We start from the raw sequence: 23,431 nt of genomic DNA on the forward strand, positions 1-23,431 counted from the left end.
CTTCCTGCATGCCCAATGCTCTCAGTTTTCGTTTGATTGGCAAAAGCACCCGATTGGGTTTCAAAAACTAATATTCATTTGTCTACTCTACGGCTTCAAATTCTCCACTGACATTAACCATTGAAGCATTTTTAATTAAAAAGTTGATTAATCAGTTTTCGCTAATGTTTATGTGATGGCAATGGCTTGAAAGTAAATTACGTGCGCGCGGCTGACAATTTCTTCCTGAAAATCTTTTTTGTTATTCCTAACTCCCATTTCTTGCGACATTTTGAAAGTTTCCGGTGCGACACCGGGTATAGTTGTTCCCTAAAATATCGCAAGCCTTCTTGATAAACCCTGAGCGTAATAGTTCCCACCATGTTTCGTCAGAGTCAAGACTACGCCAATTCCACGTCTTTAAACCCACTACGCGAAAACACCACACTTTCACGTAAAAAAAAAAAAAAGCAAGTATCCTAGACACCAACCCCAGCTTTTTGCTTCGCGTTTCGGCACACGAATTATGCGCTTTGACAATTCTCATCTCAGTAAACATCACAAACGGAAAGCTTACAACGCACAGAGAGCGAAATTACCGTTGGTCCCTGCCGGTTGGTGAATAAAACTTGTAGGGGAAAGCTCACGAGTCCGTTCCCGCGGCGTTCTGGCAAGCCGCGACCCGGGTGGGCGTACGATAATGACGTGCTAGCGAATTCGCAGCCCCTTCGTGTGGTAAACGCAGCTGCCGAGTCGTTGCGCACAGGCAGCAGCGGCAGTAGCAACCAGAGGGGCCGTAGAGTTTCGTGCAGTCGACCGGGTTCAACGGGGCATTTCGTTTCGAGCCTTGTAACGGTGCAGCCATTTTGCGGTCTCAGGCAAATGAGTGAAAGCCGTATTTACGGCTGGGTTAATTATGCGATGAATTAAAGAGCGCGTTATCTAAGACTGCCGCGGCGTGAATGAGAGGGTATTTCAGCCCGCAGAAAATATTCCGAGTTTGCCCTCAGTATTACGCTGGCGGTCTAGCAGTTGCACAGTAAACTCATTCTTTTAAATATCCTTGCATTGGTATGGAACAGTCAGAGAGGTGTTAATGGTGCGGTATGGGGTGCTCTGCAGTATCCTGTGTATAAAATGTGGTGTGTGGTATGTGTATGTTGTGGAGTATGTGATGTTTGGTGTGTGGTAATGGTAATGTATGCGGTATGGGATGAGCGATATATGATGTGCAGTATCCGGTGTGCAGTATCCTGTGTGTGGTACAGGCTGTGGAGTATGCGGTGTATGGTTTATGGTGTGGAGCATGTGATGTGTGGTGTGCTGAGTGCGGTGTACCATGTGCAGTTCGCGCTGTGCTCTTTGGTGCGTGCTGTATTGATGTGTGGCGTATAGAGGGCGCCGTGTGATGTGCGCTGTGCACTTTTTGCTGTGTGTGGTGTGGCGTGGCACGATATCTTATGAGAAAGTGAACCAAGGGGTTGAGAGGAATTCTCAGTTCGCTGGGCAAAGTTTCTACGAGACGATTTGTCTTCGTCTGTGTCTTCTACAAGTCCTCTTGATCTAAGTTGGCTACAGAACTGAGGCTCCTCCCACAACACTGTTCACTTTGCTTTGAGATTGTGAAGTATCTCATCTTGGCCTCCCTCTACCATGATATCGTAATCTTATGTTATCATACAGCCTGGTGTAGTGTGCTGTCATATGCTATGTACGGTATAGCGTTGTTTTTCATGAATCTCAAACATACACTTACGTTTTCTTGATTGAATTACTGAGATAGAAAAAAAGAGAGACTGCATACCCATGAAGCTCCAAAAATTTATAAAATCTGTTCGCGATGATAAGAAGGCCCTAAATTAATATCCTTACGCGAAATAGAAGATTCGCAACTCATTCTGTTGTAATTAGTGATTACAGTCGAATCAGAAAATTACCGTATTCTATCTGATGACCACGACCACAGAGGTTCGAGACTCGTTTTTTAATTTTAGCTAGCGTGGATTATGTCCGATTTTTTTTCATCATTTGTAATATTGTGACAAATAAACGTTATTGTAATTTGATAGTAAAGTTATGCGTCGTTGCGTCCTAAAAGAAATTAAAATCAGTTAGTAAAATAATAACGTGCTCTAATTACGTGCATTATTATACGACCTTGTTGCTGTGTCTGACCTCCACTGGAGTCTCAAAATTTAGTCTCATTGATAACTTTAATATTTAAATTCAATCTTTGAAGAACATTCTTGGGAAATCTATCGTCAGATATTGGGCATAATGAGAGAGACTGCACCGCTACAAAGCTGGAAACGACCTGCGACTTGGCATTACAACGAACCAGTAGGCATCTGTTGCGGGCTCTGTATGCAGCTGCTTGGTTAACGTGACAATCGCTGATAGCTAGCGCGTGTTCACATCCAATATTTCCGACTGGAAACAAAGCATCGTATTAGGCTCGGAATAGACTCCTTGATCTCTACTCGAGCTGTATTGTTTGCTGTTCTTGTCTACCAGACAAACTCGCTGTACTCTCGCATAAGTCCAGTGTTTCATTTTCTTTTTTTTTTTTTGCAAATAAATATCGAAAATATGCTCCCCTAATGAAGCTTTCAATCAATGTTCTCATCTCGTGTGTGTGTGTGTGTGTGTGCTATTTAGTGTCTCTTGGGCCATCAGAATCGATATTTGCGTAATAACATCTCTTCTCAACGATTGTTCATAACTACTTGCTCCTTGCGTCACCTTTGATAGAGAATGCATATGCGTAGCTTATCAAGCCCTTTCACCTTCGTAGCTAACCTCAGAAAAGACGAGTACTAAGTGCATCGTTCAAATTGGCTTGCACCGCTTTTTGTAATCATTGAGATAAAGACATCGTAGCCATAAAAAGGTAATGCCCTTTTTTGTTCTTTGTATGTGTAAACGGGTTACGTTTGAAAACTGCGCTCAAGGATTTTACCAACGTACAGGTAAACGCAGAGTGGAGAAACGCGCGAGCAGTGGCAGATATGCGCGCCGCCAACTCTGTACAAAGACTACTTCACGTTATCAATATGTGCCGCCTCATCCGCGCACTTTCGTATAAAAACCGACACTGCAACTGTTCCATACGTTATCTCTCCTTTCGACATGCCTGCATATACAAGGTTTTAGATGCCCATCGGAAGCGTCTGTTATTATTGTTTCTTATAATTTGTTGGCCAGTTTCTTTAGTTTGTCTTAGCTAATGCGTTCTAAACGGTACATTTTCTCTTCTTTTCTTTGTACTTGTTTTTCGCCTCATTATGGTTGCATCGCTGCTGTTTCCTTGATCGAAGTGCCTGCGTATTATTCCTTGTAGCACGAAAGTTGCTACCCCATTCAGCCAATAAATGATAATGCGGATGAGTTCGAGGTGCGGCACCCTAAACCCTTTTTCTCGCGCTCTGCATCTGTACTCAAAAGACAAGCAGCCCTCAGTGCCTTTATCTAGGTTTATGTTCATTTGAGCGGTATTTGACCCTTCTTAAAGTTTTAAATGTGTTCAAGGGTATTTCGAACATCTGACGCCGGTTTCTATAGTGCGGCCGCGTCATTGAGCTTGTCGCTACATTTTTATAATTTCTTTATTACATTTTTGCGTTATCTTAATCTGCTCTGCTTCGCTTTGGCGCGCGAAATACTGCAGCGTAATCTAAGAGAACAAATTTATGTTATCTTTCTGAAGGTCAAACTGAAACGAGCTAAGGTCGAGCTTAAGCTCGGCGCCGTATGTTTTGAGCAGTTTTTCGTGTGTGCATATGTAATCTCTAATCATCACTGTCATAGCGATAACACCCATCGTAGAAAGTTCCCTCAAGTGCATATGATCATCCCTTTTTTTTTCTTCCTTTTCTTTCGGCTCCTTATTTTCACTTCTAAACTTGGCAGAAAGTGAAGAGCAAGCAGCCTATTCTGAAGAAACCCAGTCGGAAAACGCAACAATAATTTTTTTATGACATTTTCGGGTATGATCTTACATCATAATTTTGGGGGTGCTGCGCTAGCTTTTTGTTGTTGCACAGAGCCAGAGGAAAGCAGACTATAAACATATTGCATAACTACAAAAAAAACAGTCAATACTATAAAGCTACAAAAGATTGTTTCGCCACCTTTAAGGGGAATTTCGCGAATGGCACGATTCTGTCATTGAGCTTTTTTTTTTTTTTTTTTTGCTGAGGTACGCAACAAAGCCTCCGAGGATTTCGATCACAACAAAACCTGAAAGAGGCTATCACTGCATCACGTCTTCGGCGTAAGTAACACCGGCGACTGCACGGAACTCTACATCGGCAGAGACAATGCACAAATACAGGTACAGAGTTGAACAGGATACGAACGGCAAGAAAAATAAGGAAATCAAACAAATAAACCCGTGGGGTGGAGGGAAAGGCAGCGCAATGCTGGGGAGGTCGTACATAAAAAAGAGAGAGAGAGACCAAGCGCATGCGCACAGTGCAACAAGGTGAGGTGGGGGGCCGCAACTCACTTGAGTGTGCTGTGTACAAACTGCTGGTGCGGGCAGGGCAAGCGGCGTCCAGCTTGGGGCTCTGAGCGTTCATTTTCACTGCACGGAGAAGAGAGAACGCAAAAATAAGTGCGGTGCGGGCCAATTGTGAAAGAAAAAAATACTCGAGGTAAAACAAGAGAATGAATGGATGTATATATGGCGCCACTTCAGCCTGGAATCCTCTCCGCTAGGGTAGCGGGAAAGTAACAGTGCTGATGTAGGGGACTGCCCAGCTAGAATGCGTCCACTTTCGTCAGCAGCTGAGTGCTTACTTCAGCTGGTGAAAACCATGGACACAGACGTGTCACTTCCATGCAGTCGTTACAACCAAAAATACTTATGTATTGCGAGTACTAATAAAACTATTACTATTCCTAGAAGTAGTAAAAGCGGTAGCAGTATGGAGTTAATAGAACGGGGTAATTCGAGCCATAATATACTAACCGCAAAAATGATGCGAGATTGTTACGCTTACAGAACGAGCTCATCGATATCCTCAAGGAAGGGGGAGGTGGTGTATTTCTCCTGCTTCCTGAGGTCTAAATTATTTGACCTCGGATAATATTCTTCATTTGTGTCTGGTCACTGTTACCTGTACAGACCAAACACCGAACTCAAATACTATGCCTTCAGCAAGCGCTTAGACACGCTCGTAGCAATTCCGCGAATGGTGCGAAGATCACCATAGCTCTCCCTTCTGCACCGACTAGGATTCCGGATATTGTTGCGCCATCTTTATAGGGCGTTTTGAAAATGGCGCCATTTCAGAGCTCTGACTACTAACTACCCGCGTTGCGTCCTTTGCGAATAAGAACAGCCAATGACTGGCCGACGATCAAATAATAACCAATAACGATGAGCAGTGGTGCGACATCTAGTGCAAATCACAGTGACTACAAACCACCGTTACACGTACACGCGAACAGCTATGTGAACTTGACCTGATATCAGCTGGCTAAAGCTTAATGCGATCCAGTGCTGATTGATTGATCGATTTATTGAGTGATTTACTGATTGATTGATTGATTGATTGATTGATTGATTGATTGATTGATTGATTGATTGATTGATTGATTGATTGATTGATTGATTGATTGATTGATTGAAACTTTAATTTCCACCGATTCAGGAGGCCCCCTACTCCCCGTTCCTGGCACGCAGGCCTGAGGAACGGGGGCTGGAACCTCCGCGACTAAGGACTGGCGAATATACATTGGTTATTCGCGGCCTCAGCCGCCAGGCGGACGGCTTGGTCAGGGGGGACGTCGCTTCGCAGCAGGGTTACCCAGGCTTCCCTACTTTTAATGTTGTCCCTAGCGCCCGGAGACTTAGGGCATTCCCAAAGTATATGGTCGAGGGTACCCCTCACTTCGATGGCTTTACATTTATCATTTTTTCTTTCATCTATCTGGGTGTGAAACAACCAGACAGGGTTCGGGAAATTTCCGGCTTGTACTCGCCGCCGGGCTATGGCCTCTTTATTATTTAAGCTGTACAGCATATGACGTCAGCACTTGGCGTCGCGTGCTCACTGATAAAAAAAATCGAGTAAAAAAAAAAAACAATGCACGTAGAAGCAGGAGATATTAACAGCAAACGGGATTTCGGGGCTCTGAGAGAGGGTGGGAGGGAAATGGGTTGGGAGGCAGCAGCCAGGGCTGCGTGGAGATTGGGAAGGGAGAACGGGAAAGGAGTAAGAGGCTCAAGCAACAGCATGGCAACTCTGGCGTCGCGATTATTAATAAATGTCGTGAGAGCCGAGAAGGTGACATCCGGCGTTAAACGAAGGCGGAATCCCAGACGGTATATGGTTGCTTCGTGAACAGCGGCGAAGATGCGTGGCATTCCAGCGACGACAAGCGAAGCGCCGATTATGAGATTGGGGAGGCATTCCGCCCTATCCTTCTTGACGTTTGCTTGCGGCAAGAAGAACACACACACTGTGTGCGGTTGTGTCAGAGAAAACCCGTAAGAGGCGTTAATAAGAGAATCTGACGTGTGACGGTCGTAAAGACGGACTTACGCCGCTACGATACTGATTGGTACGACTTGTCTTCGTAGGACTCGAATCGTCTTGGATAGTACAAGGGTGTCACTACTCTTTTCGGTGCCTATGTGCAACCTCTCTGGATCGGTGTCCTTAGAGGCGCAGCACCGTCTCTCGAAGCCCGTGGTTGGCAGAATGCGGACCGTCTCTTCAGTGTCACCGGTCGCGCCTGACTGACTGCACTCTTCGAAGAACGGGATGCCCTGGACGCCATCGCATGTGACAACCGTGATTGCGAACAGGCGAATTAAATTGTTGGGGTAATGCGGAGTGGCTGCGTTTTCTCCTGTCTTTCTAATAGACAATTTATTGTAGATTTTTTCTCATCATGCAGGGAATGATGATGGCTTTTAAATTATTCCAGCTGATTTCATGAATGTGTGCCACTCTTCAGAAAGCTGTCGTCTCTTTTATTTCCGACTGCACCGATTAGTGCAGTCCCATAGCACCCCGCGAACGCCTACGCAATGGCAGAATAATAGCTCGCCTCCTGCTTAAGAGATTTGTAGAGCAGGAAACACGATATATAGAGCTGTAAACGCTATATATATATATATATATATATATATATATATATATATATATATATATATATATATATATATATATATATATATATATATATATATATATATATATATATATATATATATATATATATATATATATAGTTTTTTTTTTCTTTAATCGCTTCTTTTCTGCCATCGAAGCGAAGCGCATGCGACTTTCAACGGGTGCACCCATAACCGGAGCTGATTGAAAGCTGATCACAGCATACAAAAAAAAAAACAAGTCCGGCGACACCTAATACTATTTATACCAGCTTCTTTCTTTCTGGCTACCTCTCTTCCAGTACACCCGTGCACACAACTCGAAAGGTTCGAGCGCCTCCATGCGTCAAAGACAAACGACAACCTCCAATGTATAGCCATCCCCTATAACTCCCGAACTTAAATTTTCGCTTATAACTCAGCACCATTCCCGTTCACTTTTAGGAGACTATTCAGGAGCAAGAGTTCCCTTCACACTGTACGCAACTGGTCAGACAATAGTTACGGTGATTGAGTCCCCGCAAGCCTGACAACTTTAGCTTGGCGTGACTTGGCTTCTTAGCTTTTGCGTGCGGACAACGTGCACTCCACGATCGGCCAACGCAAACCCAGGTACAGCTCCAAACGCTCTAAATTCCGGGGACCGTCGACGCCATACAGGGACAGATGCCTCGTATAACCCCCTCCCATATCCAACCAAGCAAAAAACATGTCGTCGTGTGGCTCCCTCTCCCCGCGACCGTTACAACTGGCGTTGCCGGGGTAACGGCGTGCATATGCAACACATCATAGCGCACAGGCCCACACGCGATGTGGACCGGGGACGAAACAGCACGTTCGCAGCACCCGCGCACGCACTCGCACAAAGATGACAGCACTCGGGTGCTATACTCGGTCGTCCTCGCTGTTTTCTGCTCTTCATGCGTCGAAAAAAAATTAAATTCGAATTAGTGGATTTTAATGACTGCCCTGGAAAAAACAGAGCTGCTCACACGCGCCCAACGTATAGTTGGCAGCGTGCAGATTCAGAGTTGGCCAGGCTTCGGGCATCTTTTGTATCTGTTGTCACGAAAACACCAGCTGAAAGAATGGTTGCGTACGACTGTAAAGAGAAAAGGAAAAGACGGGGAAGAGATACACCGCGGCTAAAATTAAGAGTGAGGTGGTTGTTTGCTTGAAACAAGAGAAGGAAATAGCTTTAATAAAATGACGCAGGTAAAGGCATGGGCAGAAGTTAGAACACCAAGTTCGCTCGTGCTGTCTGTTTCATCAGTTTCTTCCGGCCAGCCGCACCCCTAGTTGAGTTTCTGTGATCGTCTACGACGTCGCGAACCTTCCTTTCGAATGCCCAACGATTAGTACTTTGAGCACTCGTACCTAGTACGACTCTGAAAAAGAAGGTGATTTCCCAGTGATACTTTATATGGGGTTCGACGTCCCAAAGATTGATTGATTTATAAGAAGGGAAAGACGCGGTAACTGTCTCACTTGTTTTCTGTGGACACCTCAACCACGCCGTAAGGGAAGAGTAGAAGATGGGAGTGAAAGTGGAAAGACAAAGAGGTGCCGTAGTGGAGGGCTGCGAAGTAATTTCGACCACCTGGGGATCTTTAACGTGCGCTGACACCGCACAGCACACGGACGCCTCTTCGTTTCGCCTCCATCGAAACGCAGCCGCCGAGGCCGGGTTCGAACCCGGGTACTCCGGCACAGTGGTCGGGCGTCTTACCACTGCACCACCCCGGCGGGGCTAACGTCCCAAAGCGACTTAAGCTATGACAGAAGCCGCAGCAAGAAAGCCATGTGCTGTGCGATGTCAGTGCACGTTAACGTCCCAAAGCGACTTAAGCTATGACCGAAGCCGCAGTGGAGGGCTGCCGAAATTTCGACCACACGGGGTTCTTTAAGTGCACTGACATCGCACAGCACATGGCCGTCTTGCTTTTCGCCTCCATCAAAAAGCGCCCACCGAGGCCGGCATTCCATCCGCATCCTTTGAAATTTTTGTAATTAAAAAATTCAATATAATTAAAGCATAATAAGGTAACTATTATTTAAAATGACATACGTGATTGCCAAGCTCGTCAGAGTGCCTTCTGGTCTGCTTCATGCTGATTCAATGAGAAATGTGATTGATTGATTGATTGATTGATTGATTGATTGATTGATTGATTGATTGATTGATTGATTGATTGATTTCGACAATTTCGGAAGACACTGCACTTAGATCAGCATTGAAGAACACAGTCCAGCCAACGAAGAAAAGGTATTTGGTGAAAGCAAGTCACCCGTGTGCTGTGCGATGTCAGTGCACGTTAAAGAATCTCAGGTGGTCGAAGTTTCCGTAGTCTCCCACTACGACGTCTCTCATAGCCTAAGTCGATTTGGGGCGTTAAACCCCAGAAACCAAACCAACAGTATGCAGGCCAGCCATGGTCATGCCATTGAAGTACGTGGTAACTGCTTGATGCGGGCTCAACTATTTAGCCTTGCTTCAGGGAAGGAATGAAGGCTGAAGAAAGTGGCACGAAGGAAGGCAGCAAGAATACATACAGAGCAGACGACCCCATGATAGCGTAAATTAATCCGATGCATGGCTGCCACTACGATGCCAATTTCTCTCTATCTCCTCTTTCACTGCCTCCTTCATCGGCCTCCCTTACGACGAGGCCCCGCCAGGGTGGTGCAGTGGTAAGACGCCCGACTACTGTGCCGGAGTTCCCGGGTTCGAACCCGACCTCGGCGGCTGCGTTTCGATGGAGGCGAAACGAAGAGGCGTCCGTGTGCTGTGCTATGTCAGCGCATGTTAAAGATCCCCAGGTAGTCGAAATTACTCCTCAGCCCTCCACTAGGTGGCGTTGCTCCACTACGGCTCCCCTTTCTCTCTTTCCACTTTCACTCCCACCTTCCTTCCCTTACGGCGCAGTTCAGATGTCCACAGAGCAAGTGTAGAAACTGCGTCTTTCCCTTCTTGTGAAGCAATTATTATTATTATTATTATTATTATTATTATTATTATTATTATTATTATTATTATTATTATTATTATTATTATTATTATTATTATTATTATTATTATTATTATTATTATTATTATTATTATTATTATTATTATTTGCCAATTCCATTACCATTACCGAAAGTTAATTTTAAAAATGGTGCCCAGCATCATCCATAATCAAACATAAATCGATTTTTTTACGATTACATGCAATAAAAATACATCGTCCGACACACAGCAAACACACCGCTACAATTGTGGTGCCTCGGTGCCGAAGAAAATCTTACTAGTTTTCTTTCTTTCTTTCGATATCGATAACTACACCGAAAAGGAATGGAACAAACTTCTGCGGCACATGGTATGCTTATCAAGTCTTTCTTATCTGCTGTCACGTCTTCTTTATAGGTGTAATGTATTCCGGTTTGGTTGGTTGGTTTGTAGGGTTTAACGTCTCAAAGCAACTTCAGGCTATGAGAGACGCCGTAGTGGAGGACTCCAGAAATTTCGACCACCTGGGATTCTTTAACGTGCACTGACATCGCACAGCACACGGGCGCCTTGCTTTTCGCCTCCATCGAAAAGCGGCCGCCGAGGCCGGGATTCGATTCCGCGTCCTTAGGAACAGTAGTCGAGCGCCGTAACCACTGCGCCACCCCTTTATTTTTTCTTTATTGCCTAATTTATTATCAGATTTTACACCCTCTGCGCCACCCCGGCGGGGTTAATTTACGCTCGGTTTGTGCTTAAATTTTCCCAAATGATTTCTTGTGTCATTGCTCGTTCTGCGATCGCGTCTTATTCTGTTCTTCGTTCTATCTCTTATATCCCAGCTTTTAATTATGTATACCTGGATCCGTCCTGCCTTGGCCACCTGCCTTGGCCACCAAACGGCGGCTGCTGTATTGAATAAACAAAAATGAGATGCTGTTGTAAGCTTGATATGCATGTGGTTCAATAGCCCTTACACTCAACAGTCATCTCTGGTATCAGTCCCACAATAGCGTGAAACGCAAAAAAAAAAAAAAAAAAGTAAGACATTCAAAGTGCAACTGCAGCTGAACACAAAACGTTGTTTGGGGCTCTTTGTTGACTGTCAGCAAGAATGGTTCGCAAATTACTTCCCAAACTCTAGCGAAATGCGACTGATTATCCTTTTCAGGAAATTCAGTGTTGACAACTGACCCACCATGGCAACGTTTATCGCCGAAGTTCAATAAATATTATAAAGAAAAGGCGTCAAAACCGTGTTTTTTTGTTACGATCAGCTAGCTTGTAATGAAGAGTTCTGTTAAATCCTCGCTGACATCTCCCGAAAGCCTACTGATGTGCCCTGCATTTTCAACAAATTCAGCAATGCGCTAGTGTACGTTTATAGCCAATTCCAGAGCGTGTCACCTCTCTCCTGTTCATTGCCAAGTCGCAACACCACCATACCCCCTTTTCCTCCCCTTTCACTGTACCTCGCACTCAGCTAAGACGGGCATCGTAGCTGCGTCAGAGCGCGCTTTCTAAAAGCCCGTAGGGCATTTGGCGAGACTACGGAGCCGCCGTCTTCCCACGCACACACACAAACTCTCCGCACGGTACGTGCGCCAGCGTGGCGTGAGGGACCCCGTATCACGAAGCGAAGCTCCGCCAACGCCAGTTTCTCTCAGCGTAGAGCAGCTGCGCTGGGCCAGGCAGGCAGTAGGCCGTGGTCGCTATTTCAGCTCTTCCCGAAATGGCTCACGCTATATTGGCCCTCACCCCCACTCCAGCCGCTGCCTTTCCCTATACCTCTATCTTTTTTATGCCTAGAGAGAGAGAGAGAGAGAGAGAGGTCACTGCGATCCAGTTCTAAGGCGATGGCGGCCGGTCCGCACAATGGTTCACCGCAGGGGAGTGCGAACTTCCGGCTCGCACAGATACACACTGCGAAGTACACGCCTCGAATAAATCCCTTGCCGCTGGCCTCTCCCTCGAAACGAGCGCTCATTCCACCCGTGACATTTCCACAGTAGACGAAAAGTTGATCCGGCGAGGCTCCTTTGCTTGCACGTCCTAGACGAGCTGTTGCAGTTAGGTTCTGTTTGGTTACGAAGAAGAGCGTGGCAAGTACCTCACACCGAATTAACACCTCTACCACGCTGTGATGAAAGCAATGCTGAAGGCAATGTAAGAACGGAGAGAAAGTGGAATAATTACGGTGTTTGTGAAAAGATAGCTGCCCACAGGGTCGGCTGTCTAGCTGGCTGACAGCAAACAAAATGCAGTGAAAATGAGTAGCTTCGTTATAAAGTACATAAGAAAAGAGCCAAGAGCCACTGATACATAGGAAAACATAGAGGTTATTTATTCTTTTTATGTTAATGAATGTGAAGTAGTAAATACATCTAGAAATAATTTGTTACAATGTAGATGAAAAACAACCACATGCCTCCGATGGGATCCGATTCCAGGACCTCCAACTGAGCTCCGGAGAAAAGCTGGTTAACCTTCTACTTTCCTGGGTATTTATGTTCCGTGTAACCTATCGTTGAGAGTGTTCGCTAGTGCCACCCTCCGCCATAGCGGCGGAAGTGGAAAGCACTGTTATACCTCGAATGCCGCGTAGAACGTGGTGTAACGGACAGGGGCAGAAGCTTTGTGATAAGAGTCTTCTCCGCTATATACCTAGAATGTGAAGGCCGCCAGATTCGAAGCCTTAGTTTGGCTAATCAGCCAACAAAATGCAGGTTAAATTACTGGCGTCGTTATGAGATACGGCTCTGGTTGTTTTTACTTCTATTTTCTAACCAATTGGTTAGAATTAATCATGGACGTAATTACGTCCATGATTAATTATTACTTCACATTCATTAACAGCAAGAAAAGAATCATCTATAGCTTTTCTTTGAATCAGCGAACCTTGGCTCCTTTATTTAGTAGCTGGATGACAGGACACTAACGACACCTTCGCAGCTTCAAATCTCCAGAGGCTGAACACATTTGTCGTCCTCACCACTGACAATGCTTCGAGAATGATAAGGAGCATCAGTGGTGCTGTATCTGGCTGCGTGGGCCAATAGCAAACCTTGCGGGCACTCAGCTAAAGAAAGGTTGAACGCACGGCACACAGTTGAGATATATGTGAGCAACTGCAATGTTGGTGTTCTTAGAAGCGCGGTGCCACAAATTAGTACTACGTCTGTACTCTACAGACACACACGCCATTGCAGCGGTACGGATCCCTTTCTGGGCGACATTTTCTGGTCAAAATTGCACAATGCATTCTGCAGGCTGTCACTGCGTAATCGCTGTAATCGCGTTGATGGTCTCGTTCAAATTCTGAGTCGACATCTATTCGGACAGTGTATGTATGTATGTATGTATGTATGTATGTATGTATGTATGTATGTATGTATGTATGTATGTATGTATGTATGTATGTATGTATGTATGTATGTATGTATGTATGTATGTATGTATGTATGTATGTATGTATGTATGTATGTATGTATGTATGTGTGTGTGTGTGTGTGTGTGTGTGTGTGTGTGTGTGTGTGTGTGTGTGTGTGTGTGTGTGTGTGTGTGTGTGTGTGTGTGTGTGTGTGTGTGTGTGTGTGTGTGTGTGTGTGTGTGTGTGTGTGTGTGTGTGTGTGTGTGTGTGTGTGTGTGCATGCATGCATGCATGCATGCATGTATGTATGTATGTATGTATGTATGTGTGTGTGTGTGTGTGTGTGTGTGTGTGTGTGTGTGTATGTATGTATGTATGTATGTATGTATGTATGTATGTATGTATGTATGTATGTATGTATGTATGTATGTATGTATGTATGTATGTATGTATGTATGTATGTATGTATGTATGTATGTATGTATGTATGTATGTATGTATGTATGTATGTATAACTTTATTAAGGAGCCGGCAAACGACGGGTTAAAGCGTCGTGACGCTGGCCAAGCGGACAGTATAAGTTAAGCCTAAAAGTTCGCAGAACGCTCTAAAGTCACGTTTACACACAATCGAACGCTACAGAGTGCCTTCTCGGTTGATTGTTTGAATTCCTAGCACTCCGCCGCCGTTGTAAGCACGAATATATGAATACCCTCGCCAAAACGCTATGACAATGACCTCAGCATCAAAAGCAGTGTTTCTATTGTTTTTAGCCACAAAGGTAAATAAAAGGCTGTAAAACAAAGCAGTCAATAACTCTCACGCTGTTTCTTTGCGCGTGGTTAAATATGGTAAAACAAAATGGTGTTTCAGTAACCGACGGTCGAGTGAAGAGCCGAAGACGGCTAATGAATATCTCCGCGTCGTTTCGGGTTTTGCTTCAGCCCGGCCCTACATTTCAGTAAACATGGCCCGTCTGCTATGCCACATCAAGCGAGCTGTCAGGAGCTACCTGCTGCGCCCGGCTTTCTGCACAGTGAGTTACCAAATCACGCACGACCCCAAAGTTTTGGTGTGCTTACTACCATCTTTCAACTTCAACATCACCATACGCCACACTATCACCACGCTACAATTACTAAGCTGGTTAAAGTGGTAATTCAGCCGATTATCAAACGCGAATTTAGTCAACTTCAGTTCCACCTATAATTCCACGAGGGGTGGAATTATAAGTAATCAAAGAATAGCTGGGATATTTTTTTTTTTTTCGTTTCTTTTCTACCAGGAAGTCCAAATCTATGTTCACTTACATAACTACGATGTAGCTTCTGGTTTTATTAGAGAAGCTGAAGCCGACCACCTACAGCGCCTCAAAACCACTGAAATCGTAAACGTTCAATGAGGAAATAGAAAGAAACCGAATCCCAGTCAAGTTACCCGAGCCAGACATAATCACGAATATCTTCCGCACGATCCCTGGTCGACGCAAGAGCCACGCAGCCCCGACATTGTCATCCGCGATGATGGATCAAAGCAACGCCGATGTCTCTTATTGCCAACGTGACCCAGGCGTCTCGGTGAAGGCCGCTGTGACGTCACAGAAAAAAAGGCGCTCCGCACCCCGTACCCTCATGTAGACGGCGCACTGGTACACGCACCGCTCTGCACCATGCCTCGCGACACGCGACCAATTGCGTCACCATCACCGCAGCGCCGACTTCGGACAATCAGCGGCTCGCTCCGCAAGCCAGGTGCAACGGCAAAACTTGATACAAAACGGCTCAGCGCCGTACAAGTTATACCTCTTTTGTTCTTTAGATTTGGTTTGGTTTGGTTTGCGGGGTTTACCCAAGGCGACTCAGGCTATGAGAGCCGCCGTAGTGGAGGACTTCGTAAGTTTCGACTGCTTGGGGTTCTTTAACGTGCACCGACATCGCACAGCACACGGGCGCCTTGCTTTTCGCCTCCATCTAAAGGCGGCCGCCGAGGCCGGGATTCGATCCCGCGTCCTTAGGAACAGTAGCCGAGCGCCGTAACAACTGCGCTATCCCGGCGAGTCCTTTGGTTCTTTAGTATATGCCAGTAATGTATGAGGAAGGTCATGAGAAAGGGCCAAAAAAAAAAAAAGAGATGGGGTTCTTGGTTGGCAACAAGCGTCAGCGATTCAGGCTATTGAGCTGTCTAGAAGACGTTAGCTAGTGTTGAAGCCCCGTTAAAACGAATGCACTGACTGGCTGCCGTGGTGTCGAAATTAAGCGCATTAATGCCATGGCTGGACACTTACCTGAGTGCCTGCCAATAGGGAGCCTTCTAGAATAACGGTGCCTACTTTTACTGGAGGGGTTGTTGGAGTAATTTTCATATTCGAATGCAAATGTGTTTCCGTGCTAATTGCGCTATAGCAACGCTAGGTGGCCAAAGCTGAATGATGCATAGAAGTAACACGAGAAGCAAACATACGAGTAGAGCAGCGCTCGCCTCAAAGTACACTCCCCGTCCCCGTTCAACGTCATCAATCCATTGGTCTCCTATTTCTCTTGTTGAAAATAACGAAGAGAAAACATCGAGTCAGAAAAGGAGAGGTGTTTCTTCTTAGCTCCAATGCTCCGGTGCACTCCTAGCCCTTACTCTGCTATTGTTAACTGCACTCTGCTGCTAGGCCTGCCTCGTTCTTAAATCTAGAAATAGTTCAGGGAAATCTTAATTATCTCAGGAGGTCAAACCCTAGCCATTCAATCCAACAATCCTAAGCATACAACAGTGTATAGAAACGTCAGGCCCATTTATATTCTCTGAAAAACCGTACAGGTTGTAATTAGGCCAACGCGGGACATGCTTTATACGAAGAGAATTTGCAGATGTCAATTTTTCAACTGAATATCGACCGCATACGGAAGTTGTCAGCGACGGTCACGATAATAGTAGTGAAGATAGTCCTCAAACATCCTTAATTAACACCTTGGCTAGGAGAAGTCTGCTCTCTAGCGACGTATACCGTATTCGAAAATTCATCGTTCGGATTCAAAGTTTAAATGCTGTCTTTTTTTCTCGAAGCATGAACATTAAAATTTCGGCAATCAATTCGAAAAAAAAAGGACATATATTCGTGTCATTAAACTTCATTGCCTGAAACTCGGCAAAAAAATTGCGACAAATTTCGCTCCTCCTACTCCCTAAAAGGGGGAAATTTTTCTAATGGAACGACACTAACAATGGTAACGTGGTGAGGAAAAGCTCTAGCGGCACAGCCACCATCTCAATCATTCTGGAGTGAAGAGGCCGTTCTTCTTCACGTAGGAAAGTAACTTAGTTATTCCCTCTCCTTCACTCACAGCCTCGCCGGGGTGGGGAAGAAGTTACGGCGCTCGTCTACTCTGTCCGAAGATGCGGGATCGAATACCGGCCTCGGCAGCCACATTTCGATGGAGGTGGAAAGCAAGGTGCCCGTGTGTTGTGCGATGTCAGTGCACGTTAAAGAATCCCAGGCGGTAGAAATTGCCGGAGCCCTCCACTACGGCGTCTCTCATGGCCTGAGTCGCTTTGGGACATCAAACCCCACAAACCAAACCAAACCGTTCACTAACAGGTATACTGTTTTCTTTTTCGGCTAACAGATTTACCAAAGCAGAATTCCAGTGACTTCATATTCATTCCGCAACCACAAGTATGGCCTGTGCTGTAAGTATTGTCTACTTTTATTCTGTACTGCCCGACTATTTCGTCATTATCACTGTGATTTTATCATGGCTTAGCAGTGACGATATATGGGCGTTTATATATTATTATTTCGGAAATGCACCAGAGTTTGGAAACCTCGTTTTAAGGCTTTGTTTTTTTTTTTTTTCTCTCTGCTTGCACTCTTTCATTTTGTAGATAATTGACCCTGAATATGATGATATTAGTATCTGTGATGCTTAACGATGAATAAAAAAAATTATGGTGTTTTCTTGCTTTACGAAGGCTATGTCTCCTACCCCGCTTTCGCGACCTCTGAGATCTGTTCTTGAACTGAAAAAGCTCCCTAGCTATGTATCATATAAATGATGCCAGTTGACCTGATAAGCCAATTTTTGGGCAGTGTTCAATCTTCATTAAACAACAGTAATTGAGATTTCACTTTGTACATAGAATTATATTTATGCTTGTTGAGGCAAGCCGTCCCACTGATCCAGTAAAAACAGTCCTGTACACTGAGCTAGCTACCACGAATGAACTTGTTAAAGAGCAGCTGCATCACTTTTCGAGAATTTCGCAATATTCAAGGATTCAAATCTACATAGGCTGTAGGTAATGCATGCAAAGTTTTTTTGCGCTAGCATTCAAACTGATAACGTAATCGACTATTAAACCTCGAGCTTCTCCTCAGAGCACCAAAGTTCTGCGGAGAAGTTCCGTGATGACGTCACGGACGGTACTATTTCTGATGTTCGTTGCCTTCGCCCACGTCCTGCTGCACATTTTCTGACGGTACTAATCAACATTTCTAGGGCTTTGTTTTCAGCAGCCTTGTTTTCGTTTCTTTAAACCAAGTGTGTCTACGCAGAAAACGTACCGGTACCGTCAATGACGTCATCATGCATCGCTGTGCGGTGAAGCCTGATAGTTGTGGCGATTTTAAACGCTAATTGCGCCATTGTTTCGAATGCTAACGCCAAGATATTTCGCATGCTTAAGGTACAAGCTATAGTCATTCAACCGCTAGAAGCTCATGAAAATCTAAAACCGATGCACCTTCCCTTTAATTGTCTTAAACGACCCCCTTGTTTTTTACACCAAGGAGAATTGGTGTTGCAGCATTTACATTGCTATTCTGTAATCCCGCACTAGAACCTTCGAAAGTTTGATCTACATCCGGTCTTCATTACGAAAGAACACGACGGGAAAGCTAGTTCCTTAGTTTGACACCCTCTGCTTAGCTTCCGTATACCTACCCTTATGGGAAGAGGTTTAATTTAATGCACGAACGTTTAGACTCACATTTTTAAGGCGAACATATGTACATTGAACTCCGCACTTGAACACCCTAGGCGGCCCCGCCGCGGTGGTGCAGTGGTAGGACGCCCGACTACTGTGTCGGAGTATCCGTGTTCGATAACGACCGCCGGCGGCTGCGTTTCGATGGAGACGAAAAGGAGTGGCGTCCGTGTGCTGTGCGATGTCAGCGCACGTTAAAGATCCAGGTGGTCGAAATTACTCCGTAACCCTCCACTACGGCTCCTCTTTCTCTCTTTCCACTTTCACTCCCACTTCCTCCCTTCCCTTACGGCGCGGTTCAGGTGTCCACGAAACAAGTGTGACAGATATTGCGCCTTTCTTTTCCCGTGAATCAATTATTGTTATGTTATTAACACCACAGGCGCAAGAACCTCTCGAAATACAACTTCAAACACGCATAGGATTAGGCTAATTCATTTCACACTTTTTTCCCTCCATATTCTTTCAATTGCTTCCACTGCACATGTACTAAATACGCATAGAATATCTGGGCACTAAATGGACACTCGTGACAAACAGAAGTTAGCCTGGACCGACGGGATATCGATACAGGCCCTGAACTGATACTGTACTGATCCCGAAGAGACCTTTCGAACAAAAATGCAGCAGTTAAAACCAAGAACGAACCAACGAATAAATTTGCCTGTGCCACCATTACTGGCAAGTGTTTCCATATAGAATGAATACGTCGACAGCTATTTTTTTCCAGCACGAACCTCAACAACTACATTACACTGCCATCCACTCGTAAACGACACCAAGCAATACTTTTTAGGCGTGAGCGTCCAGGGTTTTAACCGCATGGCGCGGAAATGTTTAAGTGTGATTTTCTCAGCCAAGAATGCCTGTTTCGCTGCTGGAAACACGTCACCATGGACAAAAAGGGGCATAGGGTCAATTTGCAATGACGACAATATCTGGACGAAGTTGGGCTCAGCGACCCTTTAGGAGTGTTATAGCCAGTGTTTGGGTGAATTTATTGATCAATGTTCGAAGCGTCTAGCCAAGTTTAGCTTTGGACAACTTCACAAAACTATGCCAGCCATCGAACTAGAAACACGCAACCTAAACGTGTGTGCTATTACATCCAACTAGGCTTGATTCTCGCTCATTTCCCCATTTCCCTATTTGTGCTGCTCAGTAGCATTCTCGTCCATTTCCCCATTTCCCCATGTCTGCTGCTCAGTAGTTACAATCGTGTGCGCACACAATTGTCACTACTGAGCAGCGGAAATGGGGAAATGGGCGAGAATGAAGCCTAGTTGGATGTAATAGCACATATTTTTAGGTTGCGTGTTTCTAGTTCGATGGCTGGCATAGTTTTGTCAAGTTGTCTAAAGAACGTTGGTGTTCGCTAACGCTAAACCTTTCTTTAACTAATCTCGCCTGTCGTTATGATGTACTGTAGAATAAACCAAAAGGAAGCGTCTCAAAAAATATATTACACGCCACCAAGCAGCGAACAACTTCAGTTAAGTTTTGTAGCTTCTCAAACTCAAGTATTTTCTGTAAAGAAAAACCACTGCTCTCCTTTAATCGCTTTGTTCGACTCACGCGTCCCGCGTTTAGAAGCATGTCCTTCGAAATGCCTTTTAAAGCAGCTCTATAAATTTGATTTTTGTAACTTAAAAGAGAGAAATTCGGTAATGGCATTTTGTTTCTAGGGTTTTTACAATTTAGAGGTTGCAAATGGGATTTTTTTGTTTTTTTTTTTTGCTTTCTGCACAATATGTAATCTCCGAAGAAGTGGCAGGACTCTTCACGTTAGGTAGGACCTCGACTCCAAAAGCAAAACAAATGCAAATAAAGAAAATCCACCTCTTCATTCCTTATACCACATAAAAATAAAGTTAGTGGGAGGACATGGCGAAGCAAGTCGACAGAAAACAATTATTTTTTTTATGTCGTGCGCGTAATTTCAACCGACATGCTAAGAGCTCTATATTCTGCTTCAAGCATTTTTGCCTTCCCACCAAAACAGCGGGCACACTGTAACTTCGACCTTCATTTTAGTTCACTCTTGTATTTTTATAAAGGCAAATCACCGTTAACTATATTCTCCGAAAATTGTGGTTAAGAGACGCATTCACCTCCTATAACCATAGCCAGGGGAATAACAACTAAAGAATGTGGCTCTCAGTGTGGGGTGTCAGGCAGAGCCGCCCGAGGCCTCATTTTTTGAGCACGCGTTGGCATAAGAGCAGAAAGAAAAAAAATCTAACATTAAAAAAAAAACAGGAAAACGAATCAAGCAGGCGTCTTCGAGGAAGCGACCATGAAGACAGAGAAAAATAATAGAGCACACGAACATCTGGAGAGGAGGAGCCCATTAAAGAGAAGCAGGCCTGAAGGGCCGCGAGTCCCGTTAGAACTTGTAAAGACGGGGAAAGGGGTGAATGGCGAGAAGCCGAGAGGCAGAGAGAAAGAGTTATGGGGAAAAGGGAGACGCGCGCATGCAGTGCTCCGCAGCAGCAGAGACGGTGTGGAAATGAAGAAACGAGTGCGGAGGTGGCGAGGAGGAAAAAACAGCGCCTGGGAAGCGGCAGCTGCTGAGTCAGCCTGTGTTTGCGCGTCGCCATGGCAACGGCATCGCGTGCAGCTTCGCTCTTTCACCCTCCCGCCAGCTCACTGCAAGGCACATACGTAGCCGCACCAAAGCAGCTCCACTCCGCGACGCCAGCCGCCGCCAACGACGACGACGGCGGTGGTGGTGGTTGTAGTATTCCCCAACATTCTCCCCTCTTTCACTGCCTCCACAACGTCTTCCCTTTCTTCCCACTGGTCCTCTCTCGACGTGCTCCCGACGGTCCTAACCCCTCCTCCCTCCCTCTCCTTTTACATGGAAGAATAAACCATTCAAATGGCAGAGTACCGCACGCGCGAACTCCAAAAGCCGTCGCCGCTCTCACCACGCAGTCGCCGTACTCTTGCATAAAGCGGGGTTCGTCGCCCACTTTTGGGCGCACGGTCGGCGCGCCGCGCAAGGTCCGTGCTTGGAACGGTGGTGGTGGCTAGCGGCGGATGTAAGTGTGCGTACTGTTTGTCTTGTTTGGGGAAAAACGCCACGGGCTGACGAATGCAGCCGGGCGCGTGTTACCTCGCCCCCCTCCCGATCCACTCCCTTTTGTGTAGAGAAAGGCGGGTAGCGGAAAGGGGCTCGCTGCATTAGAAATAAACATTTAAAACAACCGCGCGCACGGCGCTAGCCAGCGGCCGCGCAGTTATGCGCGGTGGCTTCACCGGCGGAGCACGCACGCTCACGTGAAAAGCAAGAGTAAAAATAAACGACATATAAAGAATAAACAAATAAATCAGATAAGGAGTGGGATATGGCAGGTTGGAGTGAACCGCCCAGGAATCTAGTCAAAAGAATGATTTATTTTTTAAGAAAAAATTTAAAGAGGCAAGGAGCAAGATAAGTAAACGCGAATGCAAGAAGTTAGGACTTTTGTGTTCCTCCTACATGAGAGAGGAGAACACGGAGTGCGCCGGCACCTACTTCCGCCGTCATATTCGACGCCTTAACATTAAAAAGCTTTAAAAAGAAGGTTCCGGGTAGAAAAACACGAAAAGGAAGCCGTGTAGATATAAAATTCAATTGGACGTAGCTCAGCGAACTTTTTTATTCATTTTATTCATTTTCTTTTCCTTGTCATTAACATGAATAATCGCTTTTATGGCATTGTCCTAACAAGGAAATAATGGTTCTTCTAAGTGAACAGTGCAAGATGACGCCTTGAGACTGTGCTGAGGTTAAATTCGTCCCCGCTCTGTTGTTTTAATTGCTCTCTGCACTTCCTTTGTGGTGTGTTTCAAAAATATAAATAAATAGATTTGGCATCCTGCATGCCACATTTTTAGGTACTTCAGCATCTGCACGCAACGGAAACGCTTTTTTGTTCCCGCCCAAAGTATTGGGTGGTCCTACACTGTATACACCAATGTTGTATACACAAAGGCAAGTGCTTCATGCACCACATGTACGGAAGCGGGCATAGGTGGACAGGTTGCCCCTTTTGTGTCAGGTTTGTGTGTCCGCGATGGGTGTCACATTGTCATAGTCGAGAAATGAATTGATTGATGACTAAAAGAATGGTTGTAATTTATGTTGCACACGGTGAAAAAAATGTATGTGTGCAAAATTTCGCTGATGTGGAGTAATTAGAACCAAAAATTCAAATTGATGTCAAAATAGCCAGGGACGTCGATATAGAGTGTAGACGTCAAAACAACCACGGACGTCGAAATCGCGCAATATACGTCGAAATTGTGCAAAAAAAAAGTGCAAAAACGTTGCAGAACGTTAATGTCAGGTCTCGACATTGCGTTGCAACATCATAAACAGTCAGTCGACTCAAGAGTAAAAAAAGAAAAGGGAAAACAGTGGTAAAAGAAAACAAAAAAACAGTAAAAGAAAAACAACCAAAGCATAAAAATGTAGAAAGGCTGAGCAAGAAAAGGAGCAAAAAAGAAAACAAAAATATGAGAACTTTAGCGACTAAAGTAGTGAAAGGCGAAAGCCTGGATGCCGCATTCTGCTAAGCAACTGGCACTAATTAGTGAATAATTAAATAATTATATTATTTAATTAGCACTTAAGTAAGTCACTAATTATTCTCTTATTTATTCGCTTAGTAACTCGATAACTAATTAAAGAGTAATTAATCAATTATTAATTAACAATTGATTATTGGTTGGCATATGGCCATAAAAGGCACGTATTCCCGCTTACTGTGGTGGTACTCTGTGATTGGTCGAAACATCTATGACGTCATTCCGCCATACCAGACGCGTTATTTTCATTGGCATCCCGTTCCTGCTTTGTGGAGCAAAGAGCAGCAATGTGTCTCCGATCGCCTTCTCTCCTTTTTCATGCTATCCTGCTCCGAACTGATTGGCTACCTAGGCAGACATTATGGAGGCTTAGTAAACGTAGAATCTCCGTGAGAAATGCAAGGAACACCGCATATAG

At 45.0% G+C, this 23,431-nt stretch overlaps 1 protein-coding gene across 2 annotated transcripts in view; it reads right to left on the reverse strand.

Moving 5' to 3' along the window:
• The window catches only part of LOC146181844 (uncharacterized), a 163,022-nt gene that overhangs the window by 113,122 nt on the left and 26,469 nt on the right, over window positions 1–23,431 (reverse strand). For both annotated transcript variants that reach the window (XM_084575560.1, XM_084575559.1), the window contains exon 2: window positions 4,487–4,564. In XM_084575560.1, coding sequence (XP_084431686.1) covers window positions 4,487–4,564 — 78 coding nt within the window. The remainder of the gene's footprint in view (window positions 1–4,486; window positions 4,565–23,431) is intronic.

Source organism: Amblyomma maculatum, chromosome 8 (assembly GCF_055883805.1).
Source record: "Amblyomma maculatum isolate TAMU_Amacu chromosome 8, ASM5588380v1, whole genome shotgun sequence".
In the NCBI taxonomy this organism is placed as follows: domain Eukaryota; kingdom Metazoa; phylum Arthropoda; class Arachnida; order Ixodida; family Ixodidae; genus Amblyomma; species Amblyomma maculatum.